Source organism: Crinia signifera, chromosome 11, assembly GCF_055691185.1.
Source record: "Crinia signifera chromosome 11, ASM5569118v1, whole genome shotgun sequence".
NCBI lineage: Eukaryota > Metazoa > Chordata > Amphibia > Anura > Myobatrachidae > Crinia > Crinia signifera.
This window is the reverse complement of record NC_139227.1, coordinates 110,488,494-110,514,747: the sequence shown is the minus strand read 5'-3', so window position 1 is coordinate 110,514,747 and position 26,254 is coordinate 110,488,494. Positions and strand designations below refer to the sequence as shown.

Sequence of the window (26,254 nt, the reverse complement as noted above, 5' to 3'; positions counted from 1 at the left end):
TATCTGTGCTTAGCAATGCAGTTTAGCACTCAGCGCTCCACTGGCACTGTGTTATCAATCTCTCACTGCCACTGATCTCTGGAGAAAGAACACTAGATATATATACTGCATGCCGTATATATCTAGTCATACGATAGCGATGCACGGGACCACGCATCAGTGTCGCAGGGGACTATACACACGGTATGATCCCATTTCTAAGCAATCTAGTCAGATCGCTTAGAAATGGGGTTTTAATCACTCCGTGTGTATGCCCCATACCCTCTCTCTGCACAGGTTACATCTGCCTCATCTGCAGCGCAGAATGGTTTTGTCCATCTGCTTGTTATTTTGCTTTGATATCAAAGCTAAACCAGGCCCATAGTCTTGGAGCTCAACATATACAGAGTTGTCCCATTTCCAGCATGTTTGTAACTTACAGTTTAACATTCTATTGGTGCATTTTAAGCCTGTCAGTCTCAACCCAATGACCCGGGGCTACCGTGTCTGCACAGACTACACGGCCCAAGAACAGGGCAGGCTGGAGGATTTATGATGTTTCGGGCACACATTAGGCCATAGTTTATTGCAAACTATTAAAGAGTTGAAACGGTTTGTATAAATAACATAGTGAATGGATCGGATTAACGTAGGTTTTTTTTTTTACAAGAACCTTACAGAAGAGCTTCCATTGTCTCCATGTAAATGAACGCAACTTTTTAAGCACTGGTAACTGGTTCTCAATCTGCGCGGTTCAATCTTGTGTCATTTGTATACTGTCAGCCATGCAGCAAAATACACTCATAATGGGCGGCATTTGCAGCTGATGTAGGTGGCTCTCCAACTCTGTACATTGCTGTATATAATGTTGTTTAGTGTGATACAGGTGAGACACAGGGGAGTTGCTGAAAATGTTGTAATCCTGTTTTATTAATCTTTCTTCTTCGTCTTAGATTGCTAGCTTAAAGGAAAAGTTAAAGAACTATGAGGACCAAAAATTTCCTGGACAAAGCAGGGCAAATGCATCCCTTGCTACCAGCCAGCAGCAGATGGAAATAAAGAGGTACATTTCCCATGCTACTTATTATTATTTTCTGCGATGTATGTGTTAAGTTTTTTTTTTCTTTAGATATTGAAAAATGTCTAAAACGGAATTCACTAATTGATACTTTTGTATGGACTTGTGTTATTAGTGCAAAGCCTATTTGTATGCTGACAGTGGAACTTTTTTTTTTTTTCTCCATGTGATGGGAACTGTCATAGGCCCCATTTAGAAGCAGGTCTATTTACATTAGTCTAGAAGTGAGCATTACAGAAGCTCTCCCAGGTAGACCGAAATGCCTGTAGACAAATCTTATACAGTATATCATCCAGGCGCGGTTTCTGGCATACATTTGCAGAACTTCTAGTTTTATCAAATACCGGGATTCCAATATAGACACTGTATAATTTACGCAGCTGTCAGATTATATACATTGCGTTCTCAAGATTGTGATTTTTTGCTTTGACTCGGTTTACGGCAAAATGTAATTTTATATTGTTGATGGAAGGGGAAATGAAAACATTCCGGTCATTACAGATGGCGGCCGCGGCGTATAGACTGACAAGCCCCCATGACGCCAACCACTTTAGAATAGTGTCCTGCCGTCTTCACCAGGAGCGCCTGTTTTGTGTTATTAGTCTAAACACCTAGAATTTGATAGTTTTCATTCTAGCATCCTGCACCTTTCAAAACCCTTGCAGTTCCAGCCTGGAGGGTTTGTTGTGGTGTTACTAGCACAGTCTGGTCTGTATCTCAGTACAGTGACAACCTAGGTAGGAAAGGTGAACTGTACAGGTTTAGAAAGGGGCAGGGTGCTAGAATGTTTTTTATTATTATTATATAACAGTGTTTATTATTTTATGGGCGTTTTTTGGGGTTGGGATCGTTTAGTCGTCGTATGGTGGCATTTTCTAAGAGATCTAGTGATTTTGTTTAGAAAATGACCCTAAATAGCTACGTGTGTCGGCCCCTTTAGCCGTGACGCATCAACATATCTAGGGAAAGAACTGTAGGGCCAAAAGTACATTTTTTACTTCAATTTTTAAACCTACAATGTCCATTCTGAATGAACAGTTTGTCAGAAGCAGAGAACTTAACCAAAATCAATAAATGCGGTACTATTTTAAAGATGAAGTATAAAGGGGGTTAAGAGTGATAGTCCCCAAAAATAACTTGTAAATAATATATCTGATTCTTCTGTCTGATCAATGGAAAGTTCTGTTCTCATCTATGGCACAGAACTTGCTTAACACAAGCTTTCTAAACGTTCTAGACATATTGAAATGTAGCAGGACAGCGTCACCAGCCACGTAATACAGGATACACGGAGAATTACAGGAACATTCTGCAGCTTTCATTAAAACCTACTGTCGCGTGTTAACATTGCAGCACAGCTGGGGACTGAGCTGTTCACATCTATCCCTAGGCTTCTAACTAACACAATTACCTGCTTCTTCCACTGCGACTCTAAACAGTCTACGTAAAATATACCGCTTATTTCATCTTTCTTTTTACACCAGGAAGGTGGATTTGCAACAAATAAAATAAGAATACATTTTGGTTCTCTAGTGGTTCATAGCGATATGTGTCCATTTTTTAAAGATCTACAAAGAACGCGTCGATTCATGAAAATTAGACTTAATATATATGGTTATATATGGTATATTTAGCAACATAAAACGTGGACATTGATAATAGATTTTCTTATTGTGGAATCGCACAATATACTCTTGAGCAGGTACAAGAGAAGTCTGAAGCTGCAATCGAAAAAACCTTCAACTCTCCCAAATTATTAGTGACCTAGCCAGCAAGTATCAGGCGCTATATACAATATCTGGTGAGAATGTTACAAGTACACCGCTGCTTGGAATAGGATTATTCAGATCTCCTCGGAAAGTGCGCTTGAGTTTTCACCCAATCCTGATAGTTTGTGGAACCCAGCAGAGGTTTTATACCTGTCTGTCCGGGGTGTTCTCTTCCTGTCTTCTTGGTGATTGACTACTGACATTACCAGGAGGCGAGGCTTAAGTTGGACAGCAGCGGGAGGTAGAGTCTAAGGGGAAGGAGTCATATAGAGGTGCGAATTACACACTTGCAATTCAATACTAAACTTGCATTTCTTTTTCAGCATAAACTTGTCTGGTTTTATTCCCCCCTGAGCAGGTGAAATGGTATAGTTTAAAGCTAAAATGTTGGAACTTGCTTTATACCCCCCCAAAAGAAAAAAAAAATGTTTTTTTTTTTTTTTTTTAATTAATAATTTATGGCTAATTAGACACTTGGAGGTTAATTGGTCTAATAATTACATGTGTGTGTGTGTGTGTGTATGTGTGTATATATATATATATATATATATATATATATATATATATATATATATATATATATATATATATATATATATATATATATATATATAATTTTTTTTTTTACGTTGAATTCCTTCGTAATTAAATTAAATTGGAATTATCGTCATGCGCATATTTAATGTGACCATTTCGGAATGCACTTAAGACATTTAGTTTCGGCTTATTAAATTGCTTGTATAGAATCGAACCTTCATCAGATCGTCAGAGGTTTTCTCTGTGTGTACCTAGCATAGTACTTTTCTATACAGGGAGCGGCGTTGTGACAGAATAGTCTTATCCTGATGATATAAAGACACAGTTGAAACCCTCTCCTGGGTTGTTACTGTTGTCTTGAATAAAAGCTGCAGAAGGGCTGGCACATAACTAAAGCTGGAAGGTCCGATTAGTGGTTCCGCTCCCCCCCCCCCCCCCCCCCTGCAAATTCCCGCAAGGCTGTCCTGCCGTGAAATAATGCTACCTTTTCTATTAGCAAGCCATACGCACCGTGATTGACAGGAAGGAGGTGTCTGGGGGTGGAAGTGGCCGTTTAGTGGGAGAGCGGAGAAAAATGTTGGGCATGTCCAGGAAAATGCTGGGGGCTTTCCGAAACGCTAGGGTTGCCTGAGCGTTTTAGGTGAAGGTGTGTGATGTTGGCTCCAGCCCGGATATGCCCTTTTCCATCGCGCCACCGAGTAAAACTCTGGCTACTCTGAGTCTGCTATGACTTTTGCCTAGGGTAAAAAATAAATAAATCGGCCAATGGTGAGCCTGTTATGATGGGTTTTGGACATATTCGCTCAGCTGCGAATAGATTTGTAGCCGAACACATCCATTTGTAAGGCAGGATTTCACTCTAGCGGTGCGACGGGTTTTGGGGGAACGCTGGCCGTGCGTCTTTGTGACCTACGATCAGGTCTGAATTTCCCACTTTTTGCCCTTTATGACCTGTTCTCTGTACCATATGCAATAGCAAATTTTTAATAGCAAGAGCAATCCATAAGTTGAATATGATTTATGTACTTTCCATGTCTTTATTTCTAATTTGTAAAGTCCCATGGAGATGTGACAAAACAATCATTCCATCTTCCAATTACAGATGTCAAGACAATCTCAACTGCGTGTTTACAGAGCGTGAGAAAATCAGGACCGAGTTCTGCAACATGGAGAGCCGCATGAAGGAGAATGAGCTGAAGACCATCTACCAGAGGCAGTACCACGGTCAGATTCAGTGGCTGTGCTCTCCAGAGCAGGCGTTAAAGGTGAGCTCTTCAGAACAGAATGTCAGGAAGTACAATGTGACTCCTCAACCTGGAAGTACATGTACAATGTCAGGAAGTACAATGTGACTCCTCAACCTGGAAGTACATGTTCAATGTCAGGTAGTACAATCTGACTCCTCAACCTGGAAGTACATGTACAATGTCAGGAAGTACAATGGATTTCTCAACCTGGAAGTACATGTACAATGTCAGGAAGTACAATGCGACTCCTCAACCTGGAAGTACATGTACAATGTCAGGAAGTACAATGTGACTCCTCAACCTGGAAGTACATGTTCAATGTCAGGTAGTACAATCTGACTCCTCAACCTGGAAGTACATGTACAATGTTAGGAAGTACAATGGACTCCTCAACCTGGAAGTACATGTACAATGTCAGGAAGTACAATGCGACTCCTCAACCTGGAAGTACATGTACAATGTCAGGAAGTACAATGTGACTCCTCAACCTGGAAGTACATGTACAATGTCAGGAAGTACAATGTGACTCCTCAGCCTGGAAGTACAATCTGACTCCTCAACCTGGAAGTACATATGTACTATGTCAGACCGCACAATCTAACTCCTCAACCTGCCAATTTATGCGGCTTCAGTCAAATTTAAAATGTCAAAGGGTTTAAACTAGATTTACATGCCATACGGCAGTGGGTCCCAAACTGTGCCGTGGCTCACTGAGGTGCCTCGGGGACACTTGCAGGGGTGCCATGGGTTGTTGGTCCAGCACCACTTAAAATTATTTATGATCAATTATTTATGGATAAAACAATTGCTGGTTTTTGCCCATCATAAAATGTGTACAATCAGAAGCAAATCCTGCCCTTTAACACATAACTGAACCTGATAATTACATATAAACTCAATCTGCTTAATTATATATTTACTTTTCTGCATTTTTTGTGAAGCTCTTGGTACCGTGGAAAAATTCTGGTACTCTAAGGTGCCGTGATTCAAAAAAGATCGGGAACCCCTGGTATATGGTTATTAACATGTGCAGCCTGTTATGTGGGGCAGTGCTGAGGATGTACGGGAAATGCATTTGAAAGCATTACACTCGCTGTATGATTGTGCAATGAGAGTTCTATGAAAGTGACTCTTTACCTTCAGAGGACATATGGTTGGCATCTCCGAACTGCCTTAATTCCTCAAAGTGTAGCTACAGAACTCAAAATTGGTGAGAGCACCATATGCCGGCTTATTCAATTTTTTTTTTTTTTTATGAACCTATTCACCATCTAGAGCACATATTAAAATGAAGACGTAAAGCAGCAACCTGCCGTCTGACAATACAGGGCTGTGTTTTCACTGGCGTTCGCCTTGACAGCTGTTAATGTGTTTTTATAATCCGCTCTTATACCTGATATGATGTCACAGTAACTATAGAGACGGCAGCTTTGTGACCGAAACCAGGAAGGGAAATGAGTGAGAAGCTGAATGGAATTCCCAGGACATCTTATATTAGATGGTGCGGAAAGATCCTTCGTCGCGTGGAATATGTCCACACCAGCGTCCTACGTTCTAATGCATAGATATGAGCGACTAATGAATTTTCTATCTAAAAACGGCCAATTCTGCATGTGCTGATTTTTGGAATTGAAATGTTAGGTGTTAAGTGCTGAATACGTTTAGAATTCTTTTAGCTACATCTTATTCTTGGCTGTTACGTACCTAATTGGGTTAGTTGGGTATATGGTCGTTAGGTTGATGCCATTAAGGTTGGCATACATTGGGTCGACCACTGAAGGTTGACATGCCTAAAGTCAATAGGTCGACACAAGCATTCGGTCTACAGTTAAACATGGGCTTTTTTTTTTTTTGCGCCAACTTAGGTATTTTATTCTCTACATCCACTAGAGCATGACGAGCCATGTTGACCTTTATACTGTCGACCTTTCAAATGTCGAACGAATGCTTGTGTTGACCTTTTGACCCTGACGAACTTAGGCCTGGTGACCTTCAGTGGTGGACCCAATGTCTAACTCAATAGTGTCGAGCATAAGAGTCGACCTATTAACCCATACCTGTTAGTTGTACGTCTCCTATATGCAATACATAGATTCGGGTGTGTATGTAGAACCGTTTGCTGCGTGAGCCTGTTTTCTATTTCTAATGCTATGTACGTTTATAGGCCACTTTTAAGAGGGATCACAGGCTAGAGGCGCTGAAAGCCAAGCAATCCCTATTACTCAAGAGGAAGGAAGAAGAGCAAAAACGTTTTACCGAGAACACAAATTGGCTTCACCGCCTGGAAAATGAAATGAAGTTGTTGGGTCCCGACAACCAAATACCAAAGGTAATGATTCATTATAGAAATGTTTTCATTGTTGTTTGCGTTTGGTGAGTCAAGTCACCGTGCACCAATCCTCCACACCCCCATAATCACCACTCCTGCAGTTATTGTTTGTCTTTGGTGCATGCGCAAAGTTATTGTGACGAGATCCTGTACCCGTTCATCAGGTGCTTAACGGAGGACGAGACTTTCTGCACACACAGCTGGTGACTCCATGGCACTACTTTGATCGGTTCATACTGATTAATCTTAAAGGGAATATAGGCCCTTCCTTTGCCCGATTTCCTGCTTCTATGTTGTTTTGTTATTTAGGGGAATCTTTTTTGCAAAGGCAATCCTCACATTATCGCACGAATAAAGGAAACAACAACAACTTTTATGCGCAATTAGTCATATTCTATATTCGGTTGCCAGTGTGATATTAAAAAAAAAACAATGGTAGGAAGGTTTTACTGTAGCCACAATGTCCCCAGCCACGAAGCAGATCGTGAAAAAATAATGAGTTATTTAGGGGATTCCTTCAGAACCCATTGTATACCCCACCGCACGACTAATTACGCAATTGTGATTTTCTGAATTTCATTAATAATTCTAGTAATGACAGGATTCTTTTTCTTGTTAAAGAGAAAAATTACATGGGTCATTGAAATATGCCCTCAAATTTCACTCAAATCAACCTTTTTTATTTATTTTTATTGTTTTACTTTATGTACACTGAATTTAATTTTAGTATATTAACAAAAATGTGTTGTTTTTTTTCTAATTGGCCTAAAATGACCAACAAATCAACTTTTTTTGTTTGTTTTGCTTTAATTATTTTATTTGTTCTGTAATTCAATTAAATTCTACTGTGTGTGTATGTATGTATGTATGTATGTATGTATGTATGTATGTATGTATGTATGTATGTATGTATGTATATATGTATATATATATATATATATATATATATATATATATATATATATATATATATATATATATATATATATATATATATATATATATATATATAGTGTGTGTATGTATGTACAGATGGAGCAGGCTCCTTTTACATGGGCTGGCGTTTCTATCGCCAGCGGCTGGCTCTCGCCAGGGGTGCCTCGCGTACGCCCTGTGGCTACGGAGCTAGCTCCGCCGCCTCCCCCGGTGCTCCCCGCCTACCCCCCTATCCCTGCCCCTCTCCCTGAAGAGGAGATGGGCAGGATGCCGCCGCGGCATGCGCGTCCCAGTCGGATGGAGCGCCTCTGCACCGGCGATCGCCAGCACAGGCATACTGGCAATCCCCAGGCACACCGTATGTATGTATGTATGTATGTATGTATGTGTATATAATATATTAAACTAAGGGTCTCTGTGTCCAGAAAGCCGGGGCGTGCCACTTACATGCTGTTTCTACTTTCTGGACTACAGTCTGCTGCTGCAGTTCCCTAGGGGAGCACCCAGGTACCATATATCATTGTGTTTGGATGGAGAGCTGGCCAATTGCAATCTCTCTCTCTCTTTTTCTTTCTCTTTCTCTTTCTCTTTCTCTCTCTTTCTCTCTCTCTCTTTCTCTCTCTGTCTCTCTCTCTGTCTCTCTCTCTCTCTCTCTCTCTGTCTCTCTCTCTTTCTCTCTCTCTTTCTCTCTCTCTCTCTCTCTTTCTCTCTCTTTCTCTCTCTCTCTCTTTCTCTCTCTCTCTCTCTCTCTCTCTCTCTCTCTGTCTCTCTCTCTTTCTCTCTCTCTTTCTCTCTCTCTCTCTCTTTCTCTCTTTCTCTCTCTCTCTTTCTCTCTCTCTCTCTCTTTCTCTCTCTCTCTCTCTCGCTCTCTTTCTCTCTCTCGCTCTCTTTCTCTCTCTCTCTCTCTTCTCTCTCTCTCTCTCTCTCTCTCTCTCTCTCTCTCTCTCTCTCTCTCTCTCTCTCGTATCAATTTGTATACAGATACAGCTACGGTCACACAATTAATATAGGCACATCACATTTTAATCAGCAGAAGATGCTTGTGCGTCCTATTTTAACCACTTTGTGAATAAGATTTAATGTACCAGAAAAAAGATGCACACAAAATAAAACAAAGGTTTCGCTGTCCTTTTACAATCTGTAAACTAGACTGTGCAGCTCAGCACCGAAGAACTGTTTATGGCCGTTTTATTTATTATTTATTAACAGTTTCTTATATAGCACAGCTTTTTCCGTTGCGCTTTACAAAGGAGACAGTGATACAACAAACTGGTTATTTACGGATGGTCAAAGGTATGAGGGCCCTGCTCGCAAGCTTACAAATCTATAGAGAAATAGCCATTGATACACAAGGATAGCTATTCTTATTGCATTCATTCCACCAGAATGCAAAGGTTTTTGGTGTGCTGTATTATACGGTAAACCAGCAGTTTGGCCAGGGGATGTGAAAGAAAGAGTGAATATCTGTGGACTGTACAGTGGGGATTTGATTAGATAGGAACGGTATATGAAGGCTAAGTGGCTGGTTCTGGAATTTGATAAGCTTGCCTGAAGAGGTGAGTTTTCAGGGAACGCTTGTAGGTTTAGAGACTGGAGGAGAGTCTTATTGTGCTTGGGTGGGCATTCCACAGAGTCGGTGCAGCCCGAAGAAAGTCCTGCAATTGGGAATGGGAGCGAGTAATGAGTATGGATGAGAGATGCAGATCTAGTGAGGAGCAAAGAGGTCGGTTGGAAGATATTTTTGAGAAGAGATGTATGTCGTAGTTGTTTTGGTTTATGGCTTTGTGTGTAAGTAAAATAACTTTGTATTGAATACGGTAGTTCAGAATACTTCCTGGGCTGTACCACAAAGATAGAGTTGAGTGTTATGGTTGGCTTAATCTCTAATCAGTTAGAATTTAAAACTTTTTTTATAAGGTGCAAAGTTTTTCTGGTATTTGAAAAATATGTATAATATGTCTGTCTAATCTTTTTTTTTTTTTTTCTATTGGTTGCCAAAACTTTAATCAAAATATCATACATGAGCAGAGATAATACATATACAAGTTTCAGTGCTCGTTCATTAACAATGGTTCATGATACTTCACAGATTTCAATTGTTAATATTTCATAAGCTACTCTTGCAAAGTAGCCATGATCCTTTTCTATAAATAGCTCCTGTGACATTTTCATTAATAATTTATCCGTACCAGTAGTTAATTGTAAAGGCCTAGACGTAGTTGGGCATTTCATAATCTCCCTGATCAGTATCTGTGGAAGATGATGAATCCATATTGTCACTCTATAATGTTTTGTTCTTCTTGCAGGAGCTTTCCCAGGATTTACAGCGCTGCCACTTAACCTTGGAGGTGAAAGATTTAAAAGCTCAAATTGAGCACATGAATCGACTTGTGGCCCTTCAGGAACGCGAATACAGACACAGTGAAAAGTAGGTTCATACATTTTGAGTTCAGCACAGCACGAGGCCCGCTAGGACCCTCTAACATGTGCTGTTGTGCCAAGTTATGTTAATTATGGCATGAGAAACATGGCTTATTGTTGTTTGTTCCGCTTTGAGTAAAAGCACCGTTTCCGCCCGGTAATATCCTGCAAATACTTATTGCATTGCTGTGATATGAGCTCACACGCAATTGAATCTCCCTCTGTGCATTGTTTCACTCTGGATGATGATCTTATTCAGTAAAATTATTTTATTTTGTTGGCATGAAAATTATATATTTTGTGTCTGTTTAACAACTTGGCTAAATGTATCTGGAATAACTGTAATGTTTATAATTTAGTTTGGAAAGTTGTCATGTAGGCCAAAGCCTACATGTTTTGGAGTCGATTCGTGATCGATTTTTATTTTTTTCCCACAACTAGTTTTAAATCTAAAAAAATTGCCATAAAAATGATTTTCATTTTCAATTTGTATCTTTAAAAATTGTAGTATTGATGGCAATTCTATTAAATTAGATAAAAAAAACTCTTGCCGCCAATGTTTAATGTAGTTCTTGCCTCCCCCCCCCCCCATTCAGTTCAGTTGGGTTTTGAACATGTGTACCCCTCGAAGGTTGAAATGAACTGGACTCAAGAGCGTAAACTAGTTCAGTGGGGGTTTATTGGATATTTTTCCATTTCTTCCTACTTTCATAAACAATCCAAAACATGGAAAAGATGTGGATCAGCGAAACCACATCTCTTTAGGCGGAAACGGACGGCAATTAGCAAATCTAAAGTCTAGTTTTTAATGAATGTTGATTTCATTGCCGAATCTGCAGCAGACGGGACTGAATAGGTCCTGGATGATATTTCCAACTATTGGAAATATCATCCAGTTTGAAACCCCCAAACCCCCACCCCCTTGAGATTTTCCTGATTTTCCTATCCAATTTAGGGGGGTATGCAATGTGCCGCCACTAGTTCCGATGTGGGAAATAGTGGCGGCTCCCTATTCAGTGCTGTCTTTAGGGTCATGGCAGAATGGGCCCCCGACTTCAGAAGCTGTCGGGCCGTGGATTTCCGCGATCCTGGCCGCAAATCTCAAATCCACGCCCATTTTCGTGGCCACTCCCCCTTTACGCCGAGCGGCAGGCAGGACATTAAATCCCACCTGTCATTCTGCGGTCGATCAGACCGCAAACGGGCCAGGATCACGGTTGTTGGCAGGGTTCGACAGCTGTGATCCCAGATTGCATACCCCCCTTAGTCACCCGAAAAGTGACTTCTAAAAGTTGACTTCACACAGCTCCTAGAGACAATTAAAACAAAATCCCCCCCCCCCCTCCGGTAAGCTGCGACACTATTAACCACAATCGGTGACTGTTGGGAATTGAATACTGGACCAAGTTGGAATGCTAGCTCACCTCTGTTCAAATTTCAGATCTCTTAAAGAACCTCTGCTTTGGAGAAAATACCTTACTTGGCCTATAGGTAGTATTTCATTTGCCAAGTTTAGGTTAGAAGTTACTGTTCCCCCTGTACTACCTGTTGTGAAGCAAAGTGGAATTTCTGTAGTAATAACTTTAGCTTATGGCATTAAGTTGTAATGTTCTACCAGAGTAGTAACCGGAACCTAACCGCACCGTGTACAAATATTTGTTTTCATTTTAGGTTGCTCCGTTCTATTCTGCCTGCCTTCAGAAGACAGTATGATATGCTGAAACAGGCTGGACTAGCAGATGCCATGGTAGAGTGTGCTTTCCAAGACGTCGAGCACTTGGTGCAGAGAGAGAAGGCTGTCGTATGGGCTGACCAGACGATTGTTGAAGAGTCGAACAAACCTGAAGTTCCAGATATTACATCCATCCTATCCTTTCCTCATCTGCAGCAAACACAGACAACACCATGCTGTAAGATCTATTGTCCTTTTTTTAATTTATTTTTGATTTGATTGTTGCTTAAAATGTGTACATGGTGCCCTAGGCATGATGCAGTAGTTTCTGGTTTTAATAAATATTAATGTAGAGGAGTTTCATTTAGACTTAATGACCTATAGCAGTGGTGGGGAACCTCCGGCTCGGGGGCCATACGTGGCCCCCGAGCCTTGTCTGAGTGGCCCTCCTACCCACCCGGCGGGAGTCAAGTACAGGGGACTTCTTGCAAGAGGTCGGTAGTTCTTGCGAGATTACTCTTAATCAACAGCAACCGGAGACTGTCAGTCCAATTCAGCGTCAGCCGCCGGAGTGTGGGACGGCTGCAGCCGGACCATTTGTAAGCAAAATTTTTACATATGGCCCCCGAATTATTTTTCCACCATACAATTAGCCCTTGGCACAAAAAAGGTTCCCCACCCCTGTCCTATAGGCTTAGCCACCTAAGGTTTAGGCATGGATATTTTCTGGGCAGAGTTGGCTGTCAGGCTACGTCAGTATTTGATACCCCAGGGACTGCCAGCATTGATAGCAGAGACTTTGAATTGGAATTATGCTTTTCACCCTTAAGCCCACCCCCAGACTCCTATAGGCCAAGGGGCGGGCTTAACTGTTCAATGCATTATTCTGATTCCCGGGCACCTCAAGGTGGCGATAAATCAGCCTTGATGCTGGGGATCCCCACAGGCTTTCAGCACTGGCGATTTCCCCCACCCCTGGCACCCTTAACAATTTAAGACCCCTCCCGAGGGGGTGTTTTTTTTTTTTAAACACCTGCCACTGAATGGGTTAAGCCGGCGCGGATACAATTAACGGACAATAACTTCTGTATGTAGGCAATCTCTGCAATATAATTGGAGTAATCAATTTATTAATCATCCTGTTTTATCAAATATAATGTGACCCTTTTAGCTGGAAACACATTTAAGATGAACTGTCCAATCTTCAATCTTTCTGGTTGATTTAAATTTTGTTAATATATGGGAGCCAATGACATCTGACCATTCTCTCCCAAATACTCGAAAACAGACAAAAAATGGACTTTCAGAAAAATATATTTTAAATCCATTTATCAGATCTATCTGAAGCCTATTAGATCTTCTCTGTATTTGAATTATAGAGGCCTGTTCTTGCCTGTGAGCCTTATGCAGCACATTGGAATATTTTGGGCTCTGAAGATGCTGTATAGGCATACAAGCAACAAAAGTATAGAGACAGGTGGAGTATCCCTTATCTGAAATGTTCAGGACCACGAGTACTTTATATAAGGGATTATCCCGGATTTTGGAATAATTTTTTTACATACTTACTTGGTCCACTGAGGCCATCGGGTTAGTCTCCAGAGGTATCCTTGGGACCAGGGACGACTCCGAAGACAAAACTGGTGGATGTCGGGGGACCCGGTGAGCATGAAAACCGGGGTGAGGGGGTGACACGAAAACCCTGAAGTATTCTGAAAACCTATGGCAGGGGTGGCCAAACCGGTCCTCGAGATCTACCAACGGTCCATGTTTTCCAGGTTACCTGGCTGGTGCACAGCTGTAGTCAATACGAACTGTCACATTTTCAAACCTGCTGCACTCATTCCTACTATAGATCCACAGGTTGCCTGGAAAACATGGACCGTTGGTAGATCTTGAGGACAGGTTTGGCCACCCCTGACCTATGGTCTTCGGAATATTTTTGTTTTCGAATAACTGATAATCGACTTGTATATTCTTCCTATCCTCCTTTGCAACTTCCTTGTAGGCGACTTTGGCACAGACTTGATAAGACACTCAGAGGCCATATAGTCTGATGCATCTCCTCCTCTCACTGTCTCTACTGTAGATAGGTTGTACAGTGTGTGTGAGGATGTTTATTAATTATAGAGTGCCTTCTCTTTGGGTCCCTCTTAATCTTTGGAATGCCAGTATGCTACTTTCTGGGAGTGGACTTGGATGTGAAATGCAGAAAGCCTACCTGGTTATCTATTCAGGTGGTGTCATTTGCATAAACTTTGCTGTTGTAGAAACTTCAGAGGGGAAATGGCAGCTTAAAGGTGGTCAAGCTTAAAGGTGGTCAAACACTACTGCAATGTATCACAGCAGTGTATGGCCATCCGACCACTCAGGAACTTCCTGGGCAGCCGGATCACATGTGATTCGTAGCATGTTGTCCTTTTCATATTCGATGTATCGCATGCGACCCCTTTCCCCGCCGCCGGTAGGAGGGCCAAGTCGGAGGACAGACGGGCAGCAGGATCCTGTTGCTAATTTATACCCCGGTGTAAAAGGGGTTAACCCATGTCCCTTTACACGGGACTTCTACCCAGGTCCTGACCAGGGTAGGACCTGGGTAGAGAGCAGTGTAAACGGGTACACCGGGTCATCCGACCTGGCTCCCGTTTACATGAACGAGGGAAGCCCAACCTCAGGACCGCAGTGTCCGCAGGTTGGACAGGGGGGGGTGCACACACACAGCCTCTGCTGCTGTCTGCAGACAGCAGCGGAGGCAAGGAAGAGGTGATTGGATCCCTGTGTGCGGCATTCATTCACCTCGCAGACAGGGGCAGCCCAGTAGCTTACCTTGGTACTAGGCTTGCTCCCAGTGCGGCGGTCCAGGGCCCGGTGCAGCGATCGGACTGGAGATGACATCTACAAGCGCCAGCTCAGGAACTGCCTCCACCAGGGAAGGGGGCTCGCAGGAGAAATTTGTAAAAAAATGTAAAAGGTAACAAACACCAGGTCGCACTCAAGTTGAAGCTGGGTCCAAAAACCAGGGTGTGACCCCCGCAAGAAAGATCTAGGGCAGAGGTTCCCAAACGCGGTCCTCAAGGCACCCCAACGGTCCAGGTTTTGGGTATATCCAAGGCTCAGCACAGATGGTTAAATCAGACTGACTGAGTTACTAAATAAGTCACCTGTGGCCAAGCATGGATATACTTAATACCTGGACCGTTGGGGTGCCTTGATGAACGCGTTTGGGAACCTCTGGTCTAATCAGTAGTAGAGCCACCTGATTACCATCCGAAGCAAATGTCCACAAATAGGAATTTGAATATTGGTTCAGGCTTAGATCAATCGGATCTGTAACCCCTGTATATAGGAGACCGGTTTGCTGTATTGCTTCGGAGACTAGACTTGAACTCCCCTTTATTTAGCAGGAAACGCAAAATGTGTATATACAGTATAGACCACCTAAACCTGCCCACGCTGTTATAAAAGTATTGTCTATTTAGGTGGCGACTCAGATGTACAGCGCACAGAAATGGCAGTCAGAATAGCGCGGAGTGAGAGCACCCTGGCAGTTGGGAGACCTATTTTTTTATTGAAGAACAAAGTTATTAATTTAAACTCCCTTTAAATAGCTGTGAGATGAATAACACCATTTCCACCAATCCTCACGGCTGCCTGTCTTCTGTTATTTCCTATAGGAGTTCCGTACATATTTGTTTTTATTTCAGATCTAGTGTTTACCTGGATAATGACAGCGAACATCTGCGATGTCAGAACATCACCTCGCGATGAATAATTGTAGTACAAATCTATTAAGAGGAAACCTAAAAATATCAACGTTGTTTTCAGTCATTTCCCGTATTTACAACACTTTATAAGAAGATTTATAAAGATTTAAATATCGGGTATTGCATTTAGGAATATTTGAGCGTTTGTTTGTTAGAATTGACTTTACAATGTCTGTCTGTACAATAATGCCTTACAGATGTGGCTTTACTTGGGTTTGGTGAAATTGTGATATGGGCAGATGTATGAAGCAGTGATCAGGGAGGAGAGAAGTGGCCCATGGCAACCAATCAGAAGAAACATCTATAATTTGCATAGTATACAATTATACAGAGAAGCTGATTGGTTGGTTGCCATGGGCAACATCTCCACTGGCTCACTTCTCCTCCCTTATCACCGCTTCATACATCCACTCCACAGTCCCCTTTACCTTACACCGTGGAGGTTGATGCAGTGTGGTGCCATGATCTTGGCATTCTCCATAATGCAATGTATAGGGACTCTGCAGCGGGGACTGGTATACCGCCGGTAATCTGCATTTACACACAAGAGACCGGTTTTCAAATATTCGCTAAACACAGTAGCAACAGCTTTGGACATTAGCAGAAATTGTAGACTTGTCTGCGTTATTCCGGATTTATCTTACCGATCTGTCTGGTGGGAACATAAATCTGGTAATGGAAAATGGACAAAAAAAAAATGATTGATCAAATAAATTTGTTATGCTTTTAACTGATTTCTCTGTCTGACCAATGAATAGTTTACAGTGTTTGGGAGCAAATGATTGATTGTCGTATGCCCCCATCCTTTGCCAGAGTTTTGTTCCCACCAGACAGATTGGACAAATAAATCTGTAGGTGTGATGTATCTAAACAAGGAAAATAAGGTACAGATGGAGGGCCTCTCATTTATCCCCAGCCCGCGCCAGATCCCCTACGCTAGCGGAGAGGCGCTCCATCTGATGGGACACGTAAGCGTCTCACACGCACGCGCGACTCTGTTGCTTGGCGGTTGCTGGCAGAATCCCTGCCAGTCTCCACTTCAGGGTGATGGGCAGGGTTAGCGGGGGGGGGGCAACCTCTGTCGGAACGGGCCGCACGAGTGTCTTGTGCGCACCTGCCCCCTTCCGGCAGATGACGGAGCCTGTCGATTCCATCACCGGCTATGTGAGAGGTGCTCCATCTATAGTCCTACATATAATGATCTTCAACATAATGAAATACGGGACAAACAACCAATTCAAATATCTGCCAATATTATGCCAATTTTTTGCTTTCGTTTTTTGTTTCTTTTGCTATTTTCCTTTTTTATACTTATTATTTTTTTTTGCTTAGTTTTTTAATAATTATCTGAAGGAAAAACAAACAAAAATTTCACGATTGTACACATTGGGGTTTATTCACCAAGATGAGAGTTCTATTGAATATGGGATGTTGCTATGGGCAACCAATCAGATACTATCTAATATCTTCTAGAAGTTGCTAAATAAATACGGTCTAGATTCTAATTGGTTGCAATGGGCAACATCTCATCTTAATAGAACTTCCATCTTGGCAAATAAACCCCATTAAGTACAGGGCAGTGGTAGCAGAAGTACCTATCCGATAAACACGTACTGATTGGTTGTCTGTAAAGATGGGTACACATTAAGGATAGGTCAGACTGTACCGCGGTCAGAAGCAACATATGGTTTACCGCGCACCCACAATTGTGCGCTCCTGAGGATCCTCAGCGATGTCAATACCTGGTCTTCTGCAGGGCAGGCGACACCTGGATGTGGCCGCTGGACGATGTATTGCTGGGTCACGTTTTTATATCTATAGTCCTTTCCGCAGCAATCCAGGTCTTTCTGAAGTGTAGACTGCCTAAAAGATAAAGTTCTGTTTATCTTTTCAGTAATTGCTCTTCACAATAATCCACATGGCCGTCTATGTGTGCGAGGAAGCTTGATACAGAACACGCGCGCGCACACTTGGTATACTTAAATATAACCTTCCCATCACAGCTGAAGCTACTAATAATTTTCTCAATAAATGCCCCCATTATACCACAAAAAAAAAAGAAAAAAAAAAGTAAGTTGTTCTCTTCCTCAACGTTAGGCAGAAGATTGAAATGCTGACTCGGTCACGTAGAACCTAACGAGGCGCTGACAGGGCCAACGCCAGCAGTGTAAGCCGGGCTAAGTAATGTCTGGGAAAATATCGTCTCCCACACTATCGCAGCTCTGAAAAACCAAGTTCTCTTCCCTCAGGCCTTCGCACTCCCCTTGATTTTGTAACCAAAATGAAGATTTATATAGATCCACTTGCACCTTTTGGTGAATTGTTTCTTATTCTTAATACTTTCAAGATGTGGGAGCGGAAGGTGGACTTTACACGGAAATTGCAAGCTGCTGGCCACCTGTTAAACAGTGGTCATTATTCCATATTTAAAGAACCATATTTAATATCCAGCCTGATTGTCTGGATTTCACTTGTCAACAAAAGCAGCATAGTATTTTTCATATTTAGCCATTTCCTCTGCCGTATTTCACTTAATATCTGGCATCAGACACGGCTTCAGAAATTAACGAATGTTTGAGCCAATAAGTTATTATTTCTGTGATGATGATGATGATGATATTTATTATTATAAAATGTTTTTATTTTCTTTTTTTAAACCTTTTTAGTGCAGCATTATTTATATTAAGAAGTTTAATTTGTTTTTAAAGAACACTTATGTAATTTAATTAACATATAGATTATTTCAAACATTTCAATTTTCATGTTGAATGATATCAGGGCTAGAAATTTTTTTTATTAGTTTGAAACATATTTTTTTCCTTCTGCATTAATGTTTTAAATCACATAATACATTATAATCCTTATTCTATGAATGCTGCGAAACATTGCTATTAGTAACCTCGATCAACCATGTTTAATGCTTTATTACGGTTTTCTTTATACTTATTACATTTTTATATATGCAGATAGGTTAAACACCATAAAACATACAAAGCTACAAAACATACAAAGCACACTCAGACGGAATTTAAAATAAGAACAACAAGTTCATGCATTAGACGCTGCCCTACTTATTACTTATAATAGAATCTGATTAATACAAAGTGGAGATTTCAAAAGCACTTTTTAGAGAAACACACATGTAAAATATAGCATTTATTTGTATGTTTTTGTTACGTCTTACTTTTATATTCACTAAATAACCAAATCATCATTCTCTACCAATTCATAGTGTGCCACCTCTGTGCCCCCAATTAATAGTGTGCCACCTCGTATTGCCCCAATTAATGATGGGGAAAGGTCATTCAGATGAAGTCAGATATTCCCCAGCTTTACTGGAGTTCAGGACCAAGTTGTTCTATTAGGAGTTTTCCACTGTCCCCATGGCTGGAACTTTATAAATGACTGCAATGATTGTAGCCACCAGCATGAGAGGGGAGCATGAATGGGGGATGGGATGGGGTGTTTGCCCTGCACTGACTCCTCCCCCAGATCTCTCACTCCTCCCTGCTGGCAAAGTTACAGCTGCAGGGAGTAGCACCAGTGTCAGACTACAAACGCCCACCTGACAGCATCTTGTGGTAGATGGGCGGTGATAGGCAAGCAATTCCTCCTTATGTGGCATGCACGCTCGCTACGCACGGCATCCCGCCCACTCCATCAGACGCCTATGAAGGAGACCTTTCATTTAGTCATGTTTAGCTTAATGTTAATAATAACTATCTCTTCTGATATCCGTTTGCCAGAACTTAAAGCTTAGTTGCCCTGGTGACCCGTATGTGCCTAGCCCTGCCATAAATGCAGTACGTTTTCATATCGTATGTCCATTCAAAGTACACATCCATGAGATCAGTAGCAATACGGAACTTTTAAAAAGAAAACAGAATTGTGGATTTTTGTTGCCATTACGCTCCGACAGATCTTTCTTCAGATCTTTTGTATGATTTTTATTTTGGATTGTTGATTTATATCTGTTGGTTATACTGGCAGTTGGAGAAGTGTGCATACACCAAGGGCCTTATTCTGGTTCATTCACTCTGATGCGTGCACGCACCCTTGCGAATGAACCAATTTCCACCTTGCAAAGGGTTTGCCCGCACCACCCATTCGCACGCCAAATTGGTTCGCAAGGCTTGACATGAAAATCCATATGCATGCCAGTGGGAAACTCCCGCATATTTCGATGGTCGCCGATCCTCGAATGATGGCGAAGGCGCCCGCATATGTAAGGGTGGCCGAGACCACTCGGACAAATTCGGGTAATTGGGTGGGCAGCGGACATACAGCTATGTCGGCTGTCTGCCCCTGCACGTGCGTCATAACTGCATTAGCATATGTGTACACCCAGTGTTTTAATGGGAACGCTTATGAAATGCAGGGCATACACATATGCTAATGGCCCAGCCCAGCACCCCACATCCCTCTCCACCCCCCATTCGCAAGGCTGGTAGCATGCACTTGGTGGCCAGACTTCTCGCCGCGTTCGCACGCACCCAGTGTATGCACAAGTGCCGAAATGCTTCTGCGCACACACAAAACATTGGTCCCTGTGTGAATTTGAATCTGACCGAATGATCCCGAATAAGGTCCCTAGTTTATGCTTGTATTGACTATAATAAAACTTGGTGAGAAGGATGTATTAGCTGAGGTTAGCAGTTAAAGGTGGTGGTTTCATACGGAATGGTCACTGGTTTTTCGGTACTTGTGAGTTATCTGGACGCCCGATTTTTTGATTGTATGCCTTAAGTTAAGGCATACAATCAGATGCGATGCGATGCGATATCGCATCGCATCGCATCGCATGCGACCATCGGATGCGATGACCCGATTTTTCCATAGGAATCAATGTTAAAATGATTCCTATGGAAAAAGGGGTCCTTTTCATACCCCTACTATCCAAGTGGGCATGGAGTTGGATATAAACCTGTGGCGAGCGTAGCGAGCCACCGAGCCCGAAGCGTGGTGAGCGAAGCGAGCCCCGCGAGGGGACGGTATTCCGTGTCCCCTCGCGGGGCTCGCTACGCTCGCCACGCTTCGGGCTCGGTGGCTCGCTACGCTCGCCACAGGTTTATATCCAACTCCATGCCCACTTGGATAGTAGGGGTATGAAAAGGACCCCTTTTTCTAATTGAATTCCATGTTAAAATGGACTCAGTCCATTTTAACATTGATTCCTATGGAAAAATCGGGTCATCGCATCGCATCGCATCCGATGGTCGCATGCGATGCGATGCGATGTGCCCGATCCGACCCGATTTTGAAATCGGGCGTCCGGATAACTCACATGTACCGGTTTTTCTATTCATTTAGCATAGCCACAAGGGAATCCGCAGGTCAGAAACCAAACCATGTATTTGTTTAAGGCCCTACGAATTGCGAGTCTGTCTTGGCTGAAGCACAGCTTGTCTTCTAATCGAAAAATCCATTTTGTAATGCTCCGTACCTTGGTGTCTGTGCACCTGTCCAGCACATGCAGTAGATACAGCTGTGCTATGCATCGGCTATGTTATTTTGTCCTAATGAATTGATAGATTACATTTGCATATACATTGGTTCAGGTTCCTAAATGAGTAATTGGTTTGCGGTTACATGGCCCTTGTTGACCTTGCAGCAGTTTTATGGGAGTGCATTGCATCGACCCCGATCTAACATGACACAACCCTAATTACAGCCTCAGAATATTACCCATGTGGGCAGGATGTTCCAGTTCACACGATTCTGTATCAATCACGGCCGCTCTCGCTGCTTATACTGTAGTTTCCCACTGAGGACATGTTCAGGTTCCTGTGCGGGCAGCAGGTAGTAATGGTCTAGGTTCAGTAACATCACATGAGAATAAGCAACTCTTGCACCAATTTGCAAGCCACCCAAAGGACCCTATGCCGGGGCTCATTTAAGTCTAGCACCGGGCAACTGGACTAGAATGTCGGAGACGGCTGGAGCAATATGTGATAGGAGCGGAGGCAGAGAAAAGACTAGCCAGGTTTATTGGTATGGAATTGGGCACATTGCAGCAAGGCCCAGAAAGTGCACTACTAAAAGGTACGCCGTTATGTCTACAGTATTTTACTGTATCTGTATATTCTGTAGTATGCTACGGTTAGTTTGGTTATGGTGTAGCGGAACAGCGGTGTCTAGATCCACCATATCATGGTCAACCACACTTAGTCGAACGCATCTTGTAAGATGCCATAAGATAGTCGAGCTCGTGTACATCGATGGTAACAAAAGTTAGACTCAAGCATTAGGTCGACGGGAACGTGATTGAGGTCGACACAAGTTTTTCATCTTTTTTTGGAGGCTATGTCGACCAAGGTCATCGACGGAGAAGTTTAGGAATTATCCCGCTAGAAAGCTATTTCCACAATGCAGACGGGATTTGTTTAAAATGTGCAGCACAAATGTAGAAGTTTTTATCAAATAGCCCCAAAAATATACATTTACATACTTTTTTGATGGGTAAATTAACAATAGAATTACTGTAAGTCGTAACTTACCACATTGCAGGGCACTTGTCCGTTGGCAACTCAAACAGGCAACCTGAGCTTGGAAGCCGGTCTTGGGAAACCCGGTGCACATTGGATAAAAAGTAACCAATAAATAAATAGAAAGATTTGAATACAAATATATATTTAAAAAATCTATTCAATAACAGCAGATACATTAAAAGGTCTTACATCTTGCAGTCTTACGGTTTCCGTATTTAAGTTCTACTTTGCTTTTCTAGCCTTCATGTCTTTGCTGCCATTTAAACCTATGAAATCTGTACCATTAACCATTATTATTATTATTTTTTTTTGTATAAATTCCTTTTGAGAGTTCTGCCAATATATATATTTATATATATATATTTATATATATTTATATTTCTTGTCAGACTTGGCTAATGGGCTTTTGAAGCAACTTGCCCCAGGTTATATTTGGGTCTCCTTATGTTACAAATATTAAATAGTTTTTGTGCGTTGGGACGTTCCGTCCCACGATCTGTTCTGGCACAATCCGCAGAAGGCGCAGCCACATTCATCAGCAGAATGAATGGCTTTAGGTTACTAACCTCTAACTGCATCAGCAAGCACTCATCGTGTTAAATGATTTCCTCGGAGGATTAATTAACCCAGTGTTGACGGCACTGCACATGTACGTGTGTGTGTGTGTGTGTGTGTATATACCCCTTCCCAAAGCACAATGAAGGTATTGTAATGCATTAAGCACTTGCTACCTTGTCCGATTTTTACTTTTTACAAGCAGATCGCTTTTGTTTACTTCATTTGCATTGACAACGTGCACAAATATATTTATGGCTCCTAATAGTTATCTTGTTGCACAAATGTAGGTTACCAAAGAGACCATGAGTTTGAAACGCACCCACACTGCTCCCCCGTGACATTACAGATAGGTAGCCATAGTTACTCCAGGCAGTACCGTACAGCTTGCTGCACGTATGAGTAATACTTAGCATGTGATGGTTGGTGATTAATGGCCTTTGTTATTAAATTAGTGTTGGCTTTATATGCTGTTTTAGAAAATAAGTTGCAATGAAATATTTTGTAGGTGAAAAGTGCACATATGTATTGGTTATTTATTCCTGTCTTAATATATAGTGTGTGTGTGTGTGTGTGTATATGTGTGTGTGTGTGTGTGTGTATATATATATGTATATATGTGTGTGTATGTATATATATATATATATATATATATATATATATATATATATATATATATATATATATATATAGCGTGTTATTAAAGCTTCGAAACGTTGACTACAAGACGTGTATATTGATCTTTTATTGAGGGAGTGCTGCCATCATCCAGACTATTTGTTGCCCCCGGCACGGGGTGCTATAGGCTGGCACCGCACCTGATGTGTGTATGTATGTAGATGACTGCAGCACTTGGGACATGATTAAAGAATACAACAAACAGCCAAAATATTTGTTGACGTTTCAGTCGCTTTACTGGGATTTTCTCAAAACAGCTTGGGGCTAAAACATCAACAAATATTTTGGATGTTTGTTGTATTCTTTAATTAAGTCCCAAGTGCCGTGGTCATCTACTTTATATTATTTGACCTAGCGTTGCTGGTCACTACCGAGGGCATGGGGCCCATTTAACCCTTCTAGGGCTGAGTGCCGGCGGCCCGTTCATACACACACACGCCTAAATATAGATAGATATATTTTTTTACCCCCAAGGATTCAAGATCGCTTTGAGAGTACTCGCACTTCCTGTTCTCAGATTAGATCTTAGCTGAATTGGCTCCAGTTTTCAAATTAATTATTATTTTCTCCATTTGAAGTGCCTTAATAGTCTAGGCCGCCGTACTTTAAACAAGATCAACATCATTATGATTTTTTTAACTACCTTCTTTCAACAATAACAATTTGTTTTATTTGTGATAACGTAGCTTTTAGTCACATTTGAGACACATAATACAACACGCACGCAGTCTCAAAAACTAGAGCCAATTGAAAAATAAGCATTGCATATTTATGATCAAGAGCACACAATTAAATTCTTAAACCCTAGCCTGGTGTAGTCACGTGAGATGTGACCACGCCAGGCAGAACTTTCCCTCTCATGATTGAATCTGATGCAACCATTCAGAAACACCCCACTGAGCTGCCACCAGAAGATACTGTTCCAGCAGCCTCCAATCTCAGAGGGACCTCTTTTTACTTGTTCCCTTCCCCAGTGCCTGCCGTGTATCGGATCACTGCCCAACAGCTTCTCTCTGCAAATGGAAGTAAAGCCGCCCCCAGCCTCTCAGTATACACCCGTCGGCTGCAGAAAGGAGAAGGAGCCGCAAAATGCAAAGTTACAATGTTGCGATGATGAGATATATGCAATGATGAGATATATTGGGCAACAATGTTATACAAACAAAAAAAAATGATTATTTAAACATTTGTTTGAGATAATTAAAATGGCGTTGGATAGGTTTTAAAGTACAGTTTTTTTAAGTTCAGTCTATCAGTAAAAAAGTGAGTTTTTGTAAAAAAAAATTGGTACTTGTGTATTATCTGGGCACCCGATTTTCTTCATCGCACCTAAAAATTGCATTGCTTTGACGCGATTTCCCTTGAAGAGAAAATCGCGTCGCATTGCATGCGATGCGATTTTAATATGTACAGGCACCCATATGCCTGTTTCATATGTGAAATGGCCCCCCAGACCCCATTTTTAATTGTATACCCACCCTGATGGCTAAATGCCCCCCATTGTTAACGCCACCCCACTATTAACGCCAACCCGAAGCGTGGCGAGCACAGCGGTACGCGTCCTCCGGCCTTTTCATACCCCCACTATCCACGTCGGCGATGTGGAGTTGATTTTATATAGTGTGGCGAGTGCAGCGAGCCACTGAGCCTGAAGCGTGGCGAGCCCTGCGAGGGGACGCAAATTACATGTGACGTAATACGTGTGCGCTCGCCACACTATATAAAATCAACTCCACGCCGACGTGGATAGTGGGGGTATGAAAAGGTCAGAGGACGGGTACCGCCGCCCCTCGCGGGCTTGCTGTGCTCGCCACGCTTCGGGTTGGCATTGATAGTGGGGTGGCATTAACAATGGGGGGCATTTAGCCATCAGGGTGGGTATACAATTAAAAATGGGGTCTGGGGGGCCATTTCACATATGAAACGGGCATCTGGGTGCCTGTACATATTAAAATCGCATCGCATGCAATACAATAGCATACAATGCGACGCGATTTTCTCTTCAAGGGAAATTGCGTCAAATTGCGTCGCATCGCATGCTTAAGGTAGTGGCATACAATTTCAACATCGGGCGCCCAGATAATACACAAGTACCAAAAAAATGTAAGATTTTTAATGCTGAACATGTGAATATATATATATATATATATATATATATATATATATATATATATATATATATATATATATATATATATATATATATATATATATATATATATATATATATATATATATATATATATATATACACATATATACATATATATATATACACATATATACATATATATATATACACATATATACATACATGTTGAGTATCCCGTATCCAAAATGCTCGGGACCAGGAGAATTTTGGATAACGGATTATTCCGTATTTCGGAATATTTTAATATTTCAATTATGTATTTTGAAGTATCTTGCATGTATGCTGTATAAACACATAAAATACTCACAAATATATTTTATTACCACATAAAATACACACAAATATATTTTATTTGTTCAAAAAACAAGGTTTCAAAATATGAAACTAAATTTGTGTACTATCTCAGATATTGAATTTGAATGCCAAGCAATCATTTTCTTGCACATATATAGTGCCAGTTACATATCATGTCACCAGTAGTGCTGTTACAAATGTCCCCAGTGAGTTTTTAGCAAAAAAAATATATTTTTTTCACTTTCTGGAATGTATGGTTTTCGGAATAATTTGGATAACGGATACTCTGATACGGGATACTCAACCTGTATATTTTTTTTTTTGGGAACACGGTACATTTAATTGCATTATAAGT

At 41.5% G+C, this 26,254-nt stretch overlaps 1 protein-coding gene across 3 annotated transcripts in view; it reads left to right on the top strand.

Moving 5' to 3' along the window:
• Positions 1–26,254, top strand: part of KIF18A (kinesin family member 18A) — a 68,434-nt gene that overhangs the window by 35,058 nt on the left and 7,122 nt on the right. For 2 of the 3 annotated variants that reach the window (XM_083164222.1, XM_083164221.1), the window contains exons 9-13: positions 933–1,042; positions 4,466–4,628; positions 6,775–6,939; positions 10,182–10,303; positions 11,968–12,206. In XM_083164222.1, the coding sequence (XP_083020348.1) occupies positions 933–1,042; positions 4,466–4,628; positions 6,775–6,939; positions 10,182–10,303; positions 11,968–12,206 (799 nt within the window). Of the gene's footprint in view, positions 1–932; positions 1,043–4,465; positions 4,629–6,774; positions 6,940–10,181; positions 10,304–11,967; positions 12,207–15,672; positions 15,765–26,254 lie in introns of those variants that run through there. The other variant, XM_083164223.1, reaches the window with a different exon arrangement.